We start from the raw sequence: 21,074 nt of genomic DNA, 5'->3' as shown, positions 1-21,074 counted from the left end.
TGAAGAGTCAAAAAGTAATGACAGCTCTGAAAGGGGAAAAAGGTGGCATTTGTACCTGGTCAGTTGCTTACCAGAAAAGAAGACCTTTACAAGCCTGCTTCTGATCAAATTTAATGGAAATCAGAGGCATAGTGGGCACAGGCTGTTTTCATGATATCCAGCTTTGACAACCTGATCTTCTTCACTTTACCAAGAAACAGTATCTGTTTGAACATCTTGATGCAGTAGCATAAACCAGTCCTCTCCCAGAGCTGTCCTCAGTTCTCAAAGCATCCCAGCAGAAGTATGAAAGCCACTGTTGTGAGGATCATCTCTGGAATCCCGAAACAGAGTAGTCCAGGAGAGGTTGGACGTCCTCTACTCAGCACTCAGGAGGCCACCACTGGGGTACTGTGCCTGGTTTGGGGTACTCTGTATGAGAGAGGAATGAAGTAAGTCCACTGGAGGGTCACTAAAATAGGGGGCTGGAGCACAAAACATCCAAAGAGAGGCCAAAGACACTGTGGGTGTTTCACCTGGAGAAGAGGAGGCTAAAGGGAAATCTAGCAGCAGCCTTCAGCTACCTGATCAGGGCTTACAGAGAAGACTGAGCTCAACTCTTCTCAGAGGTGCACAGCAAAAAGACAAGGGTCAGTGTACACAAATCACAGCAACAAAAATTCCCTGTGAAGGTCATCAAACATGGCAACACAGACTAGAGAGGCTGTGAAATCCTCCACCTCAGGCAGATTTGATATAACTTCAAGGTTACCCCTGTTTCAAGCAGAGAGTGGGACTAGATGATCTCTCAAGGTCGTAGAATCATAGAATGTCTCAAGCTGGAAGGGACCCATAAGGATCATCAAGTTCAACTCCCTGCTCCTCACAGGACTATATAAAACTAAGCCATATGACTAAGAGCATTATCCAGATGCTCCTTGAACTCTTGACAGGCTTGGTGCTGTGACGATTTCCCTGGGCAGCCTGTTCAGTGACTGACCACCCTCTCAGTGAAGAACCTTTTCCTAATGTCCAAGGAACGGTCCCTTCTAACCTCAGGAGAAGTATGATCCTACAAAAACCCCAGTGCTACGAATACATTGATAGGATCCACCATCCAAAGGCAAGATAAAAACAGATGTCTAGGACAAAGAAGAAACTACACGAGGCCACTTGCTACTTAGAGATTACTTTCTTGCATCTATGCTCTCAAGGAAACTCTGAATATGAAGGTGACTGGGACAAGAGAAATCAATGTATATCTAACGTACAAAGCCTTTTCAAACATGTTGTTAAGTGTCAACAAAATAGCTGTTTGGAAAACCCTCAAATTTTCCACTCCAATGGAAGAAAATCTGCATCCACACACTGGAAAACCCTCAAATTTTCCACTCCAATGGAAGAAAATCTGCATCCACACACCTTCTCCAATTCTTCTATGTGTATGCCATTCCAAAGGAATACACTCTTTGAATTAAAAGGACCAAAAATATTTTACTCAGAAGCTTGTGACATCATTTTATTGTATTTTGTAGCATTCTTTCCATGACATGCCTAATACAATATTTGTAACCACTACTAGAAGGATTGTATAAGGGCTTTCACTGCACTTACAGCCAAATTTGATAACCAGTAAGCAAACAGGCAGCTACAGTTTTTATTGTCTTTTATTTTTTTTAAGTGAGCATTTAATGTCCAAAATAGCAGCCCAGGATCAGAACAATCTTACTGTCCTTAACTTTATTATGTTCTAGGTAAATATGAACATATTCTAAATGAAAGATGGTGAAAACATCATGGTTAACTGGAAGTCCACAAGCGGTTTCATGGAACATTCATATGTGCCTAACTACCGCACATTTTTGTAGCAACACTTGTCCTAGCTAAATATGTATATATTTGTGCTTACAGATGTTTTTTTTCCCCTAGTTTATTTGTAAAGCATATAACCCATAAAGCTAAAACTGAGATTTGTGGGATTTTTCTAAAGTATATGTCAAAAAGAGTTCTGCATGGGTCTGGGGTCTGTTTTACCTTTTCCTTGCTTTGGGTAGGTCATATGCAATTTTTAGTCCTAGATCTGGAATAACTTCTCTAAGTGACAGCATAAATGACAGCCATTTTAGCATGGGCTTTTCCCAGCAGATATTAAAAAAATCTCCTTGAATGCAAGCCCAATAATGCTGGATTACCAAATTAAACATCCTGAGCCATTTTAACTTCCTACACAGAAAATTCTCTCCACCCCTCCCCAAAAAACACCCAAACCAAACACCAGATGCAGATTAAATTTGCTAAACTTCCACAAATAACTGGCAATACCGGGACACTGGTGTTTGCTATACTTTTGAATGACTGAACTCACATAGCTTTTTCTTTTATTTCTCCCCTATTCAGGTATTTGTTTGCTGTATCTGACTGGACCAGGACTAACAGAAATAAAACATTATGGATTATATTTGAAAAAAACTACACATACAATCTTAGATACCAAGAACTTCCCACGTCATTTCTCTCCTGACACTCAAAAAATCTATCATTGTGCCACTTCTTAAAAAAGTTACACTTCTTTTTTCTGAGACAAATACACTGGGGCTGAGATAGTAGTACAGAATAGCAGAAAAGATTTGTGGTTTACTACTCTGGCAAGTATACTTCAGAGCTGACACTCCATTGCGAGCGTCAGTACAAGGTAGTTTAGCCATGTGAATGTACTTTACAAATGAGAAAAAAAATCCAGTTTGTAACTATTGAGAAATATGAGAAGATACTTAAAACATAGTAAAAAGTAAACATTTACTGGATTACTTTAAAGTATATTACTAGAACCAACAGGACATAACTTTAAACATGTATAAAGTATTATACATAAAAATGCATAGATGTACAGTAAATATGTTCATTTATATGTAGACAGATTAATATGTACACATAGGGTCTGTTGTGCTTCTGTAAGTCTAAGCAGTAATTCCTGTGGTATATTATCTTTAAAGCAGTTTTATTACACAACTGTTTCAATGTAGCAGGTGCTGAGAACAATGTACATTAACGCTATGTAGGTAAGTCATATCCATTTACTCTTGAAATGTACAAATAAGGAAACAAAGGCCATAAATGCAATAGTACCTACACCTCCAAGACTTCCTTTTTTTTTATTTAAATATGCACAAGTCCGCCTAATGGTGATACATAGGTTTCTTTCCTGCTTCCCTTCCGTGTCAACATGGTGACCAGGCACTCAGGACGAATCTTTGACATACTTCAGCACCACTTTCACTGATTCAACTCAGTGCACTCCTGACCTTGAAGTCTTCAGGTCAAAAATGAGAGGAAAAAAATAAAATAAAAAATATATAAATAAAACAAACAAGCTTGTGGGCTTTTTTTTTTTCACAAGTTATTTGCCACCAATACTGTCAAAGCAGCTGAATCGTAGTGCATCCATGGGCAGGAGCATATAGCAGCTTTTGTGCACTTCGCAAAAAATATATTAAAGAAAATCAAGTCTTTACTGGCTTGTTTTATCTGTCGCTAAAAAGATGCTGTGCTGCTTCTGAGCCCTTTCCATCAAATTCTTCTTCTTCTTTTTCTTGTCCTTTGTTTTTGTTGGCCTTCTCCCTAAAAAAAAGGAAAAACAAATAATATCAATGAGTCACCTAAGTAAAGAATACAGAAGTGATATTAGACTGTAGCTGAAAAACTCAGTGGCACAGAAATTATCGATGGGGACTGCAAAGGTAATGCTGGTTAGTGAGCTTCGATCATCAGTGAGAACAGAAGTTCTCAATGCGATACAGGAGGAAGCAGGATCCCTGACTGTCATCACTTGTCCACAGGCACAATTTTGCTGGTGTGAGTAACCATGTTGATGTAGGTCTCACTTTCGGCAGGGTAACTCACACAAGCAACGTTATGCAAGTGCCTGGGGCCCTGAGCCAAACAAGTACGTAGACTCCTAACTCACTGAAAGCTGGATACATGCCTTGGACCCTTACGTAAATTTGCTTGAATGAGTAATCCTATTTATGTCAAGTCCAATACATCCGTGATTTCAATGAGAAATCAGGCATTACAGCCCAAGTATTTGGTTGGATGTCGTCCTACATGCTTTGGCAGAAACAGTGTCGCCTCTGCGAAGAACTGTTGTTATTGCTTATTAGCACACTGTGCTTAATTCTCACAGCATATTACTGTGCAGAAACAAAAATTTCATTACACGCTTCTTACTATTGGAAGTTCACTGAAAAATAACCAAAATTGGGAAATCAGGATCAATGCAGGAAAAAAAATTCTCAGGCTCCAGGGATGGGAAAGTTTTTTCCTGTTCAGCTCTAATAATAAATCAGTGCCCTCTGATTATCTCAGCAAAGATACCATGGCCTGAAAAAATTCTAGATACAAAGGCCCTCATTCAGTAATGTATTACCTTTTAAGTATATGCTTAAACCCTATCAAGTCTAGTAGGATTTAAGGAGATGACTGAATGCTGTCTGGAGTGAGAACAGTCTGGGTTTTCTTGGCAGTATCATATATTGAAATATGTGATCAATGGTCATAAATTAAGGTTATTAATCTCTAGAGGTGCCAACTTCGTAAACTTTCAGGAGAACTAAATGAACTTAAGAAGACAGTAAAAGGAAATTCAAGTAGCAGACAACATAAAAATGTGAAAATGCATTTCTCATCTACATTGTCAGTACATTATTAGTTGGGAGAAATGTTTGCCAGTCTGGCTGTGCCTTACTTCCATATTGTTTCTTAGTTAAAAAGGCCCAAACCAGTATGAAGCATTTTTCCCTATTTGATAATAACACTGAACAAATCTGATTCTAAAATTATAAAAATTTATGATTCATTAAAACTATAGGGTTATATACTTCAGATTACATATTTTTAATATGCTGTCTAGGCTACTATTCTCTAGGAATTACTGGAATACTTGTTTATAAAATAGGACAGGACATTAAGGTAATGAGCACATGAGTTTAGTCCATATTAAAATCAGAAGGGTCCTTGGAGTTTACTTCTGCTTCTCATTAACGTCTGGCATTAATGCAAAAATGGCATTTTGCCATTTTTAAATCTAGTTAATCCTACACAGTAAAACCTCAGTCCAACCAATCATTAATCAAAGCAGCTTTTAAGTTAAAACTCTTTAGTAACACTGTATCTAATGACTTGGCACACCTAATGAGGTCAGACAGAAGGAATACTTGACACAAAGTGACATTACAAGATGGTTTGAATTACAGAAATTTCCATATCAAAATTTTATTATGTGATTCTACTAGTTGGTATATAGTAAGGCATCAGAACCGGGATGAATGTATAGCTCAACACTGTGTTCTGACTTGCACCTTAAATATTCTAACTTTTTTAACCCAAATCTTCAAAATATTTTTTAAGGAAGGAGTAGATGAGGGGAAACAATTTGAAACGAGTGACCAATGCTGCTGGTCAACTGATTCTCAGAACACCAGCAGAATCAATTAGAGCTTTATTGGAGTTTTGCTATCCTGTTTGCTCAGTGATCTTACTTTCTGAGGTTTTTCACTGCACATACCAATTAGTAAAAGTAATATAAACTCTAGTCAGTGACTCATCTAGTTTTCTCTATGACCTCCTCCAGAGAACTAGAGTAAATGTTTACTGTAAGTTTAAGGTAGTGAAAGATCCTATTATTTTTCCTCTGAAAACTCTGAGATGCACAGGTAAAATGACACACAACCCACTTGGTATCTTAGTCTAAGCCTTACATAATAGCTCCTGTAACACAAGCATCAAATCAAATTGCCAGCACGCTCCCCATACAATATCCTTAAAATAGAAAGGAACTGGAGTAGATTTCAGTGATTTGACATGTCATTGTGCAACAAACACATTACAGTGCTTCTGCTGCTCTGCAGCAATCATCCCCGTACTTGCTTTTGCCCCAAGGCACACCAAAAGCAAATTACCTTCTTTTACATGTGCCATGGAATAGCAACTCATGTGGAGGCAGTACCACTGAGGTGTTGATACCTGATAATTTGTTCTCCTGTTAGTGAACTCTTTGGCTGCTCACTATATTTCCACGTGCCCTGTTGTACAGAATAAGTTTCATTATTTTCAGGACAATATTAAACCACACAGATTAAAACCAGATGGCTGGTGATGCTAAGAGTCCCAAATTCCAACTGTCATTTTAACCAGAAAACTGAATATAAAAGGTATTTCTTAGCTAACCATCGGTTCCCATATTGTTACTAGAATGCAACAGAGATTAGCAAGAAAAAAGTGACTATAAAGACTAGAGAGTTCAAACAAAGTATGCTGCTGAAGTCCCCACGCGTGAGAACTTTTATTAAATTCAGATTTAAATTACAGCGCTTATTTTGTCAGCAGAAGCACAGTGAACAGAAGTAACTTCTGAATATCTCGCTACAGATGTCTTTTGAAGAACATCATGTTTATGATACAGAAAGTAAATCCTCAAAGAGGATCTGGGAGCCAAACTCCCAGTTCCCCAACTGGAGGGCAGTGGGGCAAGGGCAGCCCACGGAGGATGCTCCCCCAGGGCTGGGACGGCAGCGGCTCCCTCCGCCCTGTGCCATGGGCCGGGTGTGGAGAACCTCGTCCGCGGGGAGCCTTGCATGGCCCCCCCCCCCCCGTGCCTTGCCATGCTCGCTGCTCCTGAGAGCAAGAGCCCGGACCCCCACCCACCTCTCCATAGGAAGCAGCAGGGCTCTGCCATGCTTGGCTTTGCTGGGGCAGTTGAAAAGGAATGGGTTTTTAGCCACGGTATATTATAGTCCAGAACTTGCTGTTGCACACAGAAGGCAATTCCTGGCTGAAGCAAATAAGGAGGGAAAGCAAAAGGACTCTGCCTCTCTAGAGGGGTTTTACCGCTATCAGTATCAGGTTATAGTATTACTGCACAGGGCAGAAAGTGACAATATCTGAGATATTAAGTCTGATCCACCTAGCCTATAAACACCTCCTGCTCAGAAACAGCACCCAAGTGAGCAAATCGTCCAGCGCAGCCACCTGGGATCCGCAGCCAGCACCACTCTTTAAGTGACCTTACATCCTTCCGAGTGACAACTCGCCTGCTTGTCATCTGGCAGATAGCCAGGCGCCTTGCTTCTCCTTTCCAAGCCACAGGCCTCCACCTCAGGTCTCATCTTCAGTCTTTATTTTAGGCCTGCAGACAATCTGTTTTTGAAAGCCTTTGGTGTTAACAGCAATGGGAGCAAATATAAATAGTCCATGCAAAGAGCAGGATATCTGAGCACTGTTCAGGTTACTGTATTCCTGTTTTTATTTTGATTGCATTTTCCCAAGCACACTAACTAACTAACTAACTTTTCTTTGAAACACACTTTTTATCTCTGACTGTCTAAAAAAGGGCTCCTCAATTTTTATTATCAGAGTCAGGTCTGAAGATAATTTACAGAATTTGTTTAATACTCTATAAAGTCGTATGTATACAGTGAAATGTATAGCACCTAAGAAAGATCTGAAACTTAGCTAGATCCAGTGTTCAATTATCTAGCAAATAAAAGCCTTAAAAGCTTATCTATCATTCTGTATCTCATATTTCTCCACAAGTTATTTTACAGAAGCAAGATTGCCAAAGCCATTCATTCAAACCCTTTATTGTAATGTTATAAAATTCAGTTTTGCTATTTGCTTTATAAATTAGCAATGAGTAAGTCCTAATTTTCTAAGTAACTTATCCCAACGGTTGGTATCTTTACAGTATTATTCATTAAACTTTTGTTTGGACCACTTGGTTCTGGTAGATAGATGGGCAACTAATATGCTATGCAATGAAACATTATTGTTGGCTAAGAATGTACCACAACTTCTAATGGTATGATAACATATAGGTAATGGTACAATAACTTATAGGTAATAATGCAATTCCAACATGAATTCCTGAAAAAAACCATTAATTATGCTAATATACACAGCAATTGTCTGTACACCAGCAAGTTACAGCTACAAAAAGAATTATTTAACTTAGCTCCTGCTGGATTATTTTTCTTCCTTTTTTGTATCATTTTACCAGTGTTGCTCCTACGGCTGCTGCATGCTCGTATATTAGAGACTTGTGCTCAGTACTCTGGTTTGTCTCATACCTTGAGCTGAAAGGTGTTTGGAAATACTGCATGTTCCTTCTGGATGGACCCACCTGGTCAATTCAGGATACACACTAGCTGGTTCAGAACGAGACTTCACCACCTTCTATCAGCTGCAAAGGCAGCTTTCTCCACACAGAGTTTGGGCAGCAGATTCCTAACAGTCAGGGCACTCCTGGTTCTCCAGAACTAAAATGCAGCAAATGTATTCAGAGAGACTCTGAGCCACATTGCTCAAGATCCTTGGCTCCGACAGACAGCATCAGTTCAGTATCTGAACTGTCCTTCATCTGCTGTATAAATACTGTTGTATGTACTGCTCTTCTAACAAAATCTGTCCATTGCTAGTTTCAACAGATGGAGGACACACAGTACATATCCACACGAGGGCAGCAAGGATTTAAATTTAAAACATTTAATAAAAGAAAAAAAAAGCAACAACTATCTGAAGCTTTATTTCATAGTGTAATTCCCTCACAAATTTTCAGCGTTCTCACATACAAATTATTATTTTAGAGATATCAGAATGTTTAATACTCCCTTCTTTATTTAAAACATTTTTCTCTTCTATTGATGATTACTGAGTAATGGGACTTAGAGGTGTCTGCCTGCTTCCCTGGATTTTCATACACAGAACTTTCACTGCTAGCAGCAAAGGCACAATGGTGTCCTGGGATACCAGCAGACCTTGCTAAATACACCTTTTAATCTTTTCTTCCCTTTCACTTGTCCTTTTAGGAGGTAAATGTTGCACACTTGTACATCATTCTACTGCTGCAGTTCCATCATAGACCCCACGTGTGGCAGCATCTCATCTGCGTGATAAGCTAGAAAAGTTATTACACTCAAGTCGTGTCACTGAAGGATGGCAGGCACCAGGGAACTAATGGCAGCAATGGAAAGCTGATAGAGGTACTCGATGATTAACCAGTCAGATCAACGCAAGAGAAAGATGACAGATGTAAGCTTCTGGAGGAGCCCTCTCTGGCAGGACAACTTCTGTCCTACACAGATCAGCAGATGCCTCATCATTTACTCCCCATTTGCACCACACATCAAACTACACATAAACAGTGACTGCAAAAATCCAACCACCAAGCAAACAAAGGATTCGGTCCAGAAATTATTCCCCAGAGGTAATTTATTTCCTGGGGCTTTCAGTCGGGTTAAAAATTTTGGATACTGAAACTGCCAGAGAAACGCACAAATTGTTAAGAAGTCTTATAAACACACACTCAATGAAAGAAAAAATTTCCCCACTGCTACAAAGTCAACCCCTTCCCAAAGCACGATTTACAAACCAATGCTGACAAGTGGCCCACAGTAAAAGGATGCAAAGAGCTTTAATAACTTAGCAAACCGCACATCGCGGGCATCTCTACCAATGTCACCTGCTACTGAATTCATGACAGGTTTCCTAAGCCAGTTTGCTGTTGGTTTTTTTCAACATCATCAAATTCAGGCTGAAATTGGCTGTGCTCAATATGTGCTACAGGAGAAATATGACTTGGGGGAAATCAGCCAAAGTAAAATAGCCTTTTTGGACAGAGAGTGAAAGACATTGGGACTTGGATGGTGACACTGGAAAAGAAGTAAGAAGGTTGAGGAGATGGGACAGAAAGGGTCAAGTGTCAGAAACCAGTTCCTTGTTTTCCTCGGTGAATTTCTAATATCATTTGAAGAAGTCCTGCAAACACATATTTGCCTCTGAAGACAACAGAAGGGATGGTATGATCACATAGAGTACATCAGCTGTCCACAACACCATTTCAAATCCAAAAATACCAGAATTTGTAAAGGTGGGTTAATTAGTGTTTCCAAAGCACTGAAACATAGTAACAAGGGACACCATAGAAACGTAATGAAGGATTTTATCATTCTTTCTTCATTTGAAAGGGTTGAATAATGTTGAGCAAATGAGGTCTTAGAACAATTACTGAATAGAAATAGAAAAAGACCATACCATAATCATAGACTTTATCACAACTGATACAAAGAAGGAGCAAATGAAGGCACTTCATCAGCTTTGAAGTGCTTGAGTTTGCAAGCTTACTGGTCTTCTTTTGTACTTTTTGGTGCAATACTAATAGCTAATGGTATAAATTATATGTATTCCTGGCCTACTGAAATTAATAATAGACTAAGAAAATTAGGTCCTTTATGTAAATGCACAGTTTGATGTTTTTCACACTTTCTTGTCTATTTGATGTCAGCTTTCCTGGTGAAAATCAGGTAAATTTCTGTCTTGAGTAAACCTTGTAATTTCTACACGAATCATTACAAAAGCACTGGTAGTCCAGAGCTAACTTGCATGATATCTTATTCAGTCCCTGAGAGACAGAATCCTGATATTTTATTTTCAACTTAATAATTTCACAACTTTGGGTAAATTATTACATCCTAACCAACACTTAACATTGCATATACTTGATGTTTGTATACACCAGGCATCAGCTACTAGATGAAAGCTAATTTAAAAGAATAAAAGAATAATTCCTCAACTAAAAGAAATCTTAGTTTATCTTATCCCAAGTTTCTGTATCTTAATCCCACTAGCTTTTTTTGTTTTGACACATCCACTAAGAAATGAGAAGTTTTACTATTTAGGGCAAGAATAAGCCAAGTGAAGTACTCTTTTTCTCCCAAAGTACGTATCTACTTTTCATCTGGCCTGAACACAAACTAACTAAGCAATACTAAAATCTGATGTTCTTTCCTTGTGGACAATAGTGAGTATCATCAGACATTGTAATCTGTTTAAGAAATACTAATTCCTCCACAAATAATGGAATTTACGTGTCACAGCCTATTGAGCGTTCAGTGGATTTTTTCCTCAACTTTAGGGCAAATTCACTGGGAAAAGAGTCATCTTACATTGCTGATACGCAATGCATTTCCCACAGTGCAGTTTTCCAATGTATACAGTAGATGGCAGTGAGATATTAACTGAAAACTGGCTTGCACATCCATCATTTCAAAGAATATTAATTTTTCTTTGTAGAAGTACCCATTACTCTGTCTAGAACATAAGCCATTCTATTCATTAATGTATATAAAAAGTGCAAAAAAAAATTCACACATACACACTCAGAGAAGAAAGCAAAGGAAAGCATACTAGAGGAAGAGGAAAACTAGCACATTCAAGGTGACATGGAAACTCTCAGAAAACTCTGATAGAAGACCTATGTTTAACTGAATAGTACAGATATTTAAATGTTTGGTCCTGTTGTCCTTTCAGTCACAGTTGTGTGAAAACAGGTGGGTCTCCATTGCAGCCAAAATGTTTATCTGATGTAGATTTAGCTCAGAATTCAAATGATATGAGTATCAGTTGCATGCAGGGTACTCACTATTCTTATCTTAGTCAACACCATGTCAGATCAGATGTTTTGCAACCAGAGCCAAGCAAAATATTTCCAATGAAAGGTTTGGGTTTGTTTCTTTTCCTTCCTTTCACAGTGCAATATAAAGCAAATTTCAAAATAATAAAAATAATATTTATACACAGTCAAGAGTATGCATACACATGTAAATATATTTTAACTCTAAAGGCAACGACACTAATCTGACTTAAAACTCCCTCTGTCCAGTATTTCAAAACAGATTCTTTATTTTTCTTCCATTTCTCCTTTTTCTAGCCAATTTAATTAATTTGATTTTTATCTCACCATATAGGAAATAGAAAATAAATTCTATTGAGACAACATTTATTTGTGGCACCTGTGAGGTTTAACTTCATACTGGAAATTGCATTTTGTTCAATTAAGGGTTTCTTAAAGATAGAGAGAGATTATACTGGGCAGTTGATATTTTTTTAGAGTTTTTTTTCTTCTGTGAAATCCTATTTACTTGTGAAGGGTTTGGGTTTTTTAATTCTTTTTAGGGATTCTGGTCAAGAACTGAGGAACAATTTTGTTTCAGGACCTTTTTCTTTTTGTTAACTGAAACAGCTCAAAAGACAGTTTTAATTATCACTTCTGCCTCTCTTAAGTAATGCACAGGTAATCCTATTGAAGTTCAGTAAGAAAAGAGAGTAAATTGAACACCTGACAACACAATAAAGTACGATCCAGCAGGAAGACTCCTACTGAATAACAACTGAAAGTGAAGATGAATGTATTATTTCTAATAATATGATGTAAAATTATTACCTCAGTCTGCTCATCAGGAATGGCGTACCAGATTAACTGCTGCACCTGCATTGCTTGCAGGTATTCATTTAGTTTGTACTTGAGAAGGTGCTGAAACAGAAGGTATTCATACTGCCTACCTAAATTTGGTCAGGTTAGTCTCTGTTTAGCTGTAACTACATTGGTGTATACTGTGTACACTTTTCCCTTCTCCTCAGACATTTTTCTGGTGCAGTGAGATGAAGCACACGCACTTGTTTTCTTCACCAAACCCACACTCAGAACTTTTACTATCTGTGCTATGGTCACGATGGAGTCACTTTCTTGCTTTTCCAGTTAGGATATTATCTTTTCTGATATTTGCCCTCTGCTGATAGAGTGTGACGTACTCTTTATTCCTAGTGATCTAAATGCAGCTTTCGGGACCTTCTTTTACCTGTACATCCCACACGCTATGGTCACGGGCTTCTCCACAGTAATGCTACACCTGCATTACTAAATCAAACAGTGTTAGAGAATACCCCCAAGTACTGTACCTCAATCGTCTGTCAGGTTTTGACCTGCCGCAGCCCCTGCCCTTCCCAGGGAGACAGCAGAGGCCAGGGCTGCCCCCTCGGGCATGTCCCTGCCTTGGGAGCTCTAAGCAGAGCAATACAGATGTGGACCAACCCGTGCCACTCAATGCAGTGCCAGATAACACCCCAGCACGTTTAGGTAACTACTATACAGTCACTATCTTTGAGCTGTAGCCAGTCAGGATTTAAAAGATGTCCTGAGTTACCTGGCTTTGTCCCTAAATGTATTACAGCAGCTTTCTTCCTGGCTTAAAGAGAAGCACTTTCCCAAGACTGCCTACGAGCACCTAATACTCATATGTATGCCAGGCTGACTTATGCTGTAACCAGTTAATTCCACATCATATAGCTACAGGAAGTTTATTCACTATCAGAAGCAGGAGAAAGGACACTTTTCACCTTAAATCTTACTTGTTTCCCAGTAGTCACACACCAGCTTTTCATGGATATTAAAATCAATACTGCACAGCCATTTATAAAAAATGGATACATATAGTATCTGATATGGCATTTTAGCTTGCTAAAGCTTTTGTTTGTGTACTAGTATCATCAAACCACTGTCAGAACTTTAGAAGCAGCTTTTATGGCCCATGGAACTTTTTTGGAAGTCTGCTGCTTATATAGAGTCTACTTTACAATGAAGTTAGGAACATAAAATCACCTGACTGGGTTCTGTTAACTATGATCTGGACCAGCTTTCAAAGTTCTGCTATTGTTTTTTGAAAAGAAGTGCATGAGGAGCTCTGCAAGGAAGCAAAAAGGCACCAGGGTGACGGTCCCTCCGTAACACAGTCATGCTGCACCTGAGCCCCTCCGCTGCCTCTGTGGGAAGTGGCAGCACAGCTCTCCTAGGATGTGGATCCTATTTTTTTCCCACTTCAAACACATTATGGAGAGAGCTGTGGAAAGGAACAGCTGGACTAAACAGTGAGTTTCAGCACTCCAGGGAAAAACATGGCTCCCTCCATACCCCAAAACTAGTATTCAGACAGGTACACAACTACCGTACATTCATCAGCGCATACACAGTGTGTAACTTCTTTGGTTTTAAAGGAGACTTATTCAGACTAAAATATCAGACACTGACTGTTTCATGCTGCCTGACAGACTTGGCCTGGAACATGAAAGAAAGAGAAGTTGTATGACCATCAGCTATTTGTGTTATTGTCTATTTTATTTTATAAAGTACCATTAACCCTACTTTCATTTTCACGCACCATGCACCTAGAGCTTTGCTGTACCCCTGGCTCCTAGCCTGGCCGTGTTTCTGGCACACAGACAGTGTCTGGAGGGGGGCATCTCAAACTCTGAACCATGAAACTGTAAAATCATTCATCGTTAATTTAAAACTACTGAACGAATTTTTTTCAAACTTCCTCCTGGACTTTTTTTCTGAGTGTTTGAGCAATGTTTGGTTCAACTCTCTGCATAATTCTTGCCACAGGAAAAATTTTGCACCCCAACCCCCACAAAAACCCCACGCAAGCGGCTCTTTAGATGTCCCCGCATTGCTGTGAAATGTTAACTAAACTTTTTTGACCAACTAGCACTTGAGGCTTGAACATGAGCTGGTTGAGGACAGGAGGAAATATCAGTAAATCAGGATCAAGGACCTAAGATAAACTGAGCTTAAAAGTATCTCTTTTTGGCTTTCCCAAAGTAATGCATAAACAGACCATGGGACCACCACCACTAAACTGGTGTATACCACTCATTAATTTCTTGTTCCCTGGAAAAATAATTTTGCTCAAGGTATCATGAGCCTTTAAAAAATATCATAGTTAGTGGGTTTCAGTGAATGGGTTGCAAAATATTTAAATTTTTTTGGATTGCTGATATTGAGTTATTGATAAGCATTTTTTTCCTTTTTTTTTAAAATGTTAATCAGAATACAGTGTAAAACAGCCAAAAGCAGAAAATTCAATCATCTGATATGCTTGGAGGTTTCCATACTGAAAGAGTCACATTTGAAGGAAATAAATGAGGTGGTTTCAAAGTTATGGTTATCTAAAATGAAAATTCACATAGAAACAAACAATTTACGCTGTACTTTCTTTAAATTTTCTTTAAATTATGCTCTACAACTTTTCCAAATAAATTCAAGTCTGCATGTAATAGCAGCATTAAATATAATGTGTCCTATATTTTACTGCAGATGCACATGGGAGCGTAGTAAGGACAAACCACAAGCCAAATAACCTGTGATTTCTCAAAGTTTGTTATTAGACTTAACAACTTAAAGTGTCTTGTTTGCCTTGAAGCCAGGTGAACCAGTTCTTATCTGAAGTTCACTGCATCAAGATTGTCTCAAACCTGCATACCTTTTCAAGGTCTGTAAATTAAATAATAAATACCTAGATAGGAAAACTAGATAATGCATGTCTCTCTAAGAATGCTTACACTTTATATTAATATAATTGAAAACATGTTTTATTCCTTAAAACTTAAGATGATGCAGTGATTGCAAGTGAGAAGTGCGGTCAAGAGAACTTCTAGCGAGATCTCTTGCATAAACATGAGAAATCAAACATTATTCTCATATGCTGTTGAGGTTAATAACTTGTTGGAGAAATGCATCCGATCTAGATCTGAAGACAAGAGGAGACAGAGGATCCACCACTTCCTCTGGTAATTGTCCCAGCAGTTAATCATTCCACTGCCAGAAATATTTGCCCAATTCCTAACTTAAATTTTAATATCCAGCTATTATTTCTCATTATGCCTTTCTGTCCTAGATCAGACTTTTCTCTTTATGCGTTATAGATAAATCTCTGCTCATCACCTTTCTGAGAAGTTAAACATATGGCAGTCTTTGTGCACCTTTCTTTAAAGCTTATTTTGTAGCCCTCACATAAAGTTTTTGACTCTGCACAGTTTCCAGCTGAACTAGCTGTTCAGCTTTCCAATACCTTCTATAAAATCCAGGTCTCAGACTGGATGTCAGAGTTCTGCTCGTACATAGGATAAAATTGACTTATTATGCTTTTTCCTTATTACGGAAGTTAAACAGCCAAGAATTATATTTGAAATTTTTCTCTCTACTTTGTAGTGGACTCAAGTGATTTCTTCTGAGAATCACTGTTTTTTAGATGCCATTTCTCATCCTGCAGGTATGCATTCCTTGTCTGTAACTCTTTGATCTGCCAAGATAACTTTACATTTAACTAAATGAAAATTAATTGTGTTTGAATGGGACCACTTTACAAAGCAACCTGGATTTTTCTTTAGGTTTACTCCAGAGTATTGTTTACCATTATCCTCAGATTATTGCTTTTTAAAAAAAATGTTTATATAATTGACTGAAACAAATAGCAATGTTTACAGAACCATATTAAGGCCATCATCACTTTTTCCTGGATATCCAGCCAGCACATGCTTTAACATTACTTTGTGGTAAAGATAAGAAAACTTTATAGATCTATAAAAGTCCCAAGTCTGAACATTTTTGAGTATGGTAGTTAGTCCTGCCCATGACTTCTGTGACGCTTCTGTTAGCTTCATTTTACAGCTGCAATTATTAATCCAAAAGGAACTGACTTTCCAGAAGCTTTCCACATATGAATGCACACGCTTAGTCCTCACACAAAGAAATTTCACTTTGAAAAGAATTCTGTTTGGATAAACTTATCTGCCGATGGTATGACAAAACCAAAAAAACCTCAAACCCCAACGTTGGCTGTACTTAACCGTATGCCTCTAATAAATTTTACATCAGATGCTGCAATAAGCAAATAACAAAACGTGATCTGTCAGGGGAGTGCCGTACAGCCTAGACTTGTTACTCACCTTCACCATAAAAACTTGTCTAGGAAGAGCCATGAGAAGCCTGAATAGAGTATATTTCCAGAACGAAATCAGTGTTACTGCAGTTATGGGGAATGCCCCTTTTCTGGATGCAGCTGGAGCGGCCGACATTTTTGCCCCAGCTATTCCTCGGTGCCCACCACCTGGCAATTACCAGCCACAGCTCTACAGGCAGAAGAGGCCGTATTAACGGCTGCTAATCCACCAAAGTACAAAATCGTGCCTGCAGGAAGGCTCAGAGTGCCTCCCTTGGTGCTGAAGGCCACCCTGCAGACTGGGTGAGGGCTGCAGGGCTGGGTGAGGAGCACGCGCGTGTTCCTTCCGCCGGCACACCTGCGGGAACACCTACAGTGGGCTTCACGTGTAGCAACCTTGCAGACTGAACAAAGGCTTACTTGAAAATTATTTCACTAAACTGAAGTAAGCCCTTGACAAAAATTTTATCCACATGAGCTGTTTCACATGCTTAAACAGACTAAATAATGAGTATGTATTTCAAACCGAAGTGCATCAGTGTTTAAACACGTATTTAAAACCATGTATTTTTTATATTTAGCACTGACCTGAAGAACAACAACAAAAATACTTTTTTCCCTTCCCAGAGGTAAGAGACATTGATTTGCTAGGGGAGTGAATGGTCTGCAGCATCTCTCTTCTGCCAGTCTATCGCTGCAGATGCTCTCAGCACCACAGGGGGATGTCTTCCCCCCTCATATATGCAGCAGCTGGATACAGCCTTGGCATCGCTTGATTATAAGAAGTGGTATAACACGGCGTCTAATAATACATGTGGAGTGGACACATTAGCTTCTCTTCTCATTCTGATACACATCTGCAAGAAAGACGGCACTCCAATCTCCACCATCAGTTTAAACAACCGGTCTAAACTAAATTGAAAATTGAAGTTTTTTCCTGCATAGAATGTTCTAAAGTATATATTCACTGATAAAGTTGAAGAAAAATGTGTGAATGCTTTCTTAAGAAGAAAAGGAAAAAGAATATATGAAATAAACACAGCATGTAGCTTAAAGACTACTTGCCATAAAAGGCTTTTCCTGACTGGAAGTTACAGATGTACTTAAAAAACAGATGTACATCAAAGACTGTTGATTAGAAGCACAGAGAGAAGTAATTATCAGTAATTTTTTTCAAAAAAGAAATTCTTTATTCTAATACCAATAAAACCTTAGTATGTACAGAATGATTCTATGGGTTTAATTAACCATATGAAAAATATAAATGTATATGCTATTCCTGTTCCACATCATCACATTCTTATGGCAACTTTGGGTGAGCTTCTGATGGATATGAGATCTTGGCTTCATTATTTTGTGACAGTATTAGCTTAAAGACTTTGCATAACTGAAATTGTTCAAGATCTATTGATTTTTTGCCTAGAAGTGCCTGAGGCTAATAATTCTTTGTGGGCCAGAGGGTATTTCCACCAGTAGATATTGAGACCGGCAGTCATAGAGAACCCATCCTGCAGTACGGTACAGTGGGTACAGTAGCACAAACCACAATCCTTGCTAAACTGGTGGCCAGCTGCAAGACCTACATCTTATGAATAAAATAAAAAGAGACAGAGCACAGGTTTGAACATTGCTCTAAAACACGAGCAGGTTTCTGGCATGTTTCTGACCAGTGCCAACTAGTACTTCTCCCAAGAATGGTACATTCCTACCTGTACATTCTTTGCAGAAGATCAAGAGATGATGAAAGAAACATTTACCTGAACCCTTTAGACTTCATTAATTTCAAATTAGCAGCTGTTTTTCAAGCTGAACATTTTTTACAGTTCTGATTTTAGATGCGTACGTGATAAGCCCCCAGACCGGAATACATGAACCTAAAAAGCAGACATGCAAGTGCGTAACTTTGGCTACGTACTTGGGCTGGCTGATACTGCTTTGAATGCTGAAAGGAAGTATTTATTTGAACCAAGCTCAGCTAAGTGATTATCAGCTTCTCACATTGAAGTACAGCTGATCTCTACTGAATGTTAATTATTTCATCATGTTAGCAAATACTCATTTCTTGGTCAGTGCCTTCATCACAATCTCTTCCATGTGTTGAATTAACTGTCCTGTAAGATTAATAGTCAGTGACAACTGGATCACTTAGAGTGTGACATACTTATCAAATTAGTTACAAGTATCCACTCAACTGTTTATTTCCTCTACTGAGACAATTAATCCACTAGTATAGCCACCTTCCTTCTCTCTAATTCAGACTGGGAGGTAGTATTTTCTTCCTCTCATTTGCTGACTTCAGGGGATTCCTTTCAAAATCCTGTTTGAATTTATTCTCCTTCCAGGTATGCTTAACATCTTTCAGTTTCCTTCTGTGTAGCTGAATAATTACTTACCTCCCTAATGTTACCCAGTTATTCTTTAAACTTCTTTTCACACATACAGGCTTCGAACATGCGATTTCTGTCATTGTTAATGTCTCTGTAAATAAACTTTAGATAATAGCTCTTTCCCCAGACCTGATTTCAACAGGAAACATAAAGTACTAATATGCAGTCAAAAAGAAATGTTTGTAATACAGAATAAGTATTTCTCCCTGGTTTGGCTGTCTATGCAGACAATTAAAATCTGCACAATTATATGGATTATTAGTTAGAAATTGCCAGTGTTATAGTTTGTTTCTATCAGAACTATGGAAACATCCTAGTTAAGAGTCACAAAGCAGACTGACTCTCGTATGTCCATGATGAACTTTCATAACGTGCATTAATAGTTATTTACATGTAATTAACTAAATGGAATAATCCTGCCACCTATAAAATAAGCGTGACATATAGAAAAATAAGTTTTAAAATGCACATTAGGATGTAATATCAATATCATACTGTAAGTTAAAGAGTTATTTATACAGTTAAATTTTCATTCATACACAGTTAGCTTTTCAAAGAAAAATACCTTAGCCATTTGAGTATTTCTAGAATACTGAAAATAATTTGACCATTTTAAACTACTTACCAGTTTCTGCATGGATCTACTCAACAGTCAAAACACACAGAAACATTTAAGAGTGATTTGTGAGGTAAGAGCAAGAAAGTAATCATTCATTGTCAGGAAATGTGTCTATTTAGATTAAGTGATCAGAATTGTATTTGTTTCCAACAAATACAATTCTATGATCCTCAAACAATACATTATTTTGAAATCCTTCTGACTTAATAAATTAGATGACTGATTTATTTTTGAAAATCTGGATAAATATACAAGCGAAATCTTTGTGAATCAAGACTTTCCATGCCAAGTCTCAACTGTGAGGGATTTTTTTATAAGTAGGAATTCCTGGAAAACATGGTTTATCATAGAAAAACTGGCAAAACTTTCACAGTATTCGCTCTAACAGGCGCCACTGTAATGGGCTGCAGATCTATGAATAGGCCAAGAACAGAAGCTAACACTGAACAATACAATATGTTACAAAGTGGGACGATAGTTTTTTTTTCTTTTGTATATTACAATAGCTGGGATTGATTTCAATCCATAATTTACATAATGAAGAACTTAACTGGCCTGATCTCATAATTTCTCAAAAACATTGTTTTGATAAGTGATTCTGTTCTGAAATTTCATCTGGCAATGAAAATACAGTCATCGTGGAAGAACTGATTTATTCTCTTCTTACATGCAAGAATTACTGCTTGGGAATATAACTGAGCTTTCAAACAACAGATGAGATATAACTTACTATTGCTAGCAAAATTTTGTTCATTCCATGCTGCCGATAAGTCTTGAACAATGCACTGACCCTCAAATTTCACAAATCCTTAAAAGCTTATGTGCGTAATGTTACACGCTGAGATAGTCAGCTGGTAGCATCAGAATACAAAAAAATGAAAGTGCCTGCTCTGGGTCAACCAAGGATCCACCCAAACCACTATTGTAACAGTAGCCCAAAACTAACATGGTGGTAACAGTATAAGAGTAAGACAAAAATACATACTCTCTTTCACAGGAAACTTCACTACCATGCATGGCCATACAGAGGCACTTACTATGGTAGGGCTTGCAAACAGGTTTTTACTGGGGAATGTATTTTCTGGTAGAACCCTTGCAAGTGAAAGCCCCACTGTCTGCCCTTCTGCCACTCAGTAACTTCTTTGCCACTTCATGATCCTAATCCTGCAAAGCTAGTTAGGATCATGCTACTATGACATTTTGGCTCATAATTTCTCAACTGAAAATAGATCAGGCCAAGCTTCTTTTGCACAGAAGGGACAGCAGAATCTGCATGACACTGAAAATGCACGAAATCTAGGCTTATCGAGGGAAAAAGCATGAGACATGCATTGAACCTGCAAGTCTCACATGTACTGCCTGAGACATGAGAAACCAGAAATGATAAAGGAAAATCTGAACTGCTGTATGAGATTAAACTAACAGAGAGTAGAAAAAAGAGTGGAGTTACAGCTGACCATGACAGTGCTTTCATGCTAAAAT

At 38.2% G+C, this 21,074-nt stretch overlaps 1 protein-coding gene across 1 annotated transcript in view; it reads right to left on the bottom strand.

Moving 5' to 3' along the window:
* Positions 1–1,485: 1,485 nt before the first annotated feature.
* Positions 1,486–21,074, bottom strand: part of RSPO2 (R-spondin 2) — a 111,357-nt gene continuing 91,768 nt past the window's right edge. The window contains exon 6 of the mRNA XM_030012737.2: positions 1,486–3,597. Coding sequence (XP_029868597.1) covers positions 3,488–3,597 — 110 coding nt within the window. The 3' untranslated portion in view covers positions 1,486–3,487. The remainder of the gene's footprint in view (positions 3,598–21,074) is intronic.

Source organism: Aquila chrysaetos, chromosome 4 (assembly GCF_900496995.4).
Source record: "Aquila chrysaetos chrysaetos chromosome 4, bAquChr1.4, whole genome shotgun sequence".
Taxonomy (NCBI): Eukaryota; Metazoa; Chordata; class Aves; order Accipitriformes; family Accipitridae; genus Aquila; species Aquila chrysaetos.
Note: the sequence above shows the minus strand (reverse complement) of the source record. Positions and strands in the feature narration are given on the sequence as shown.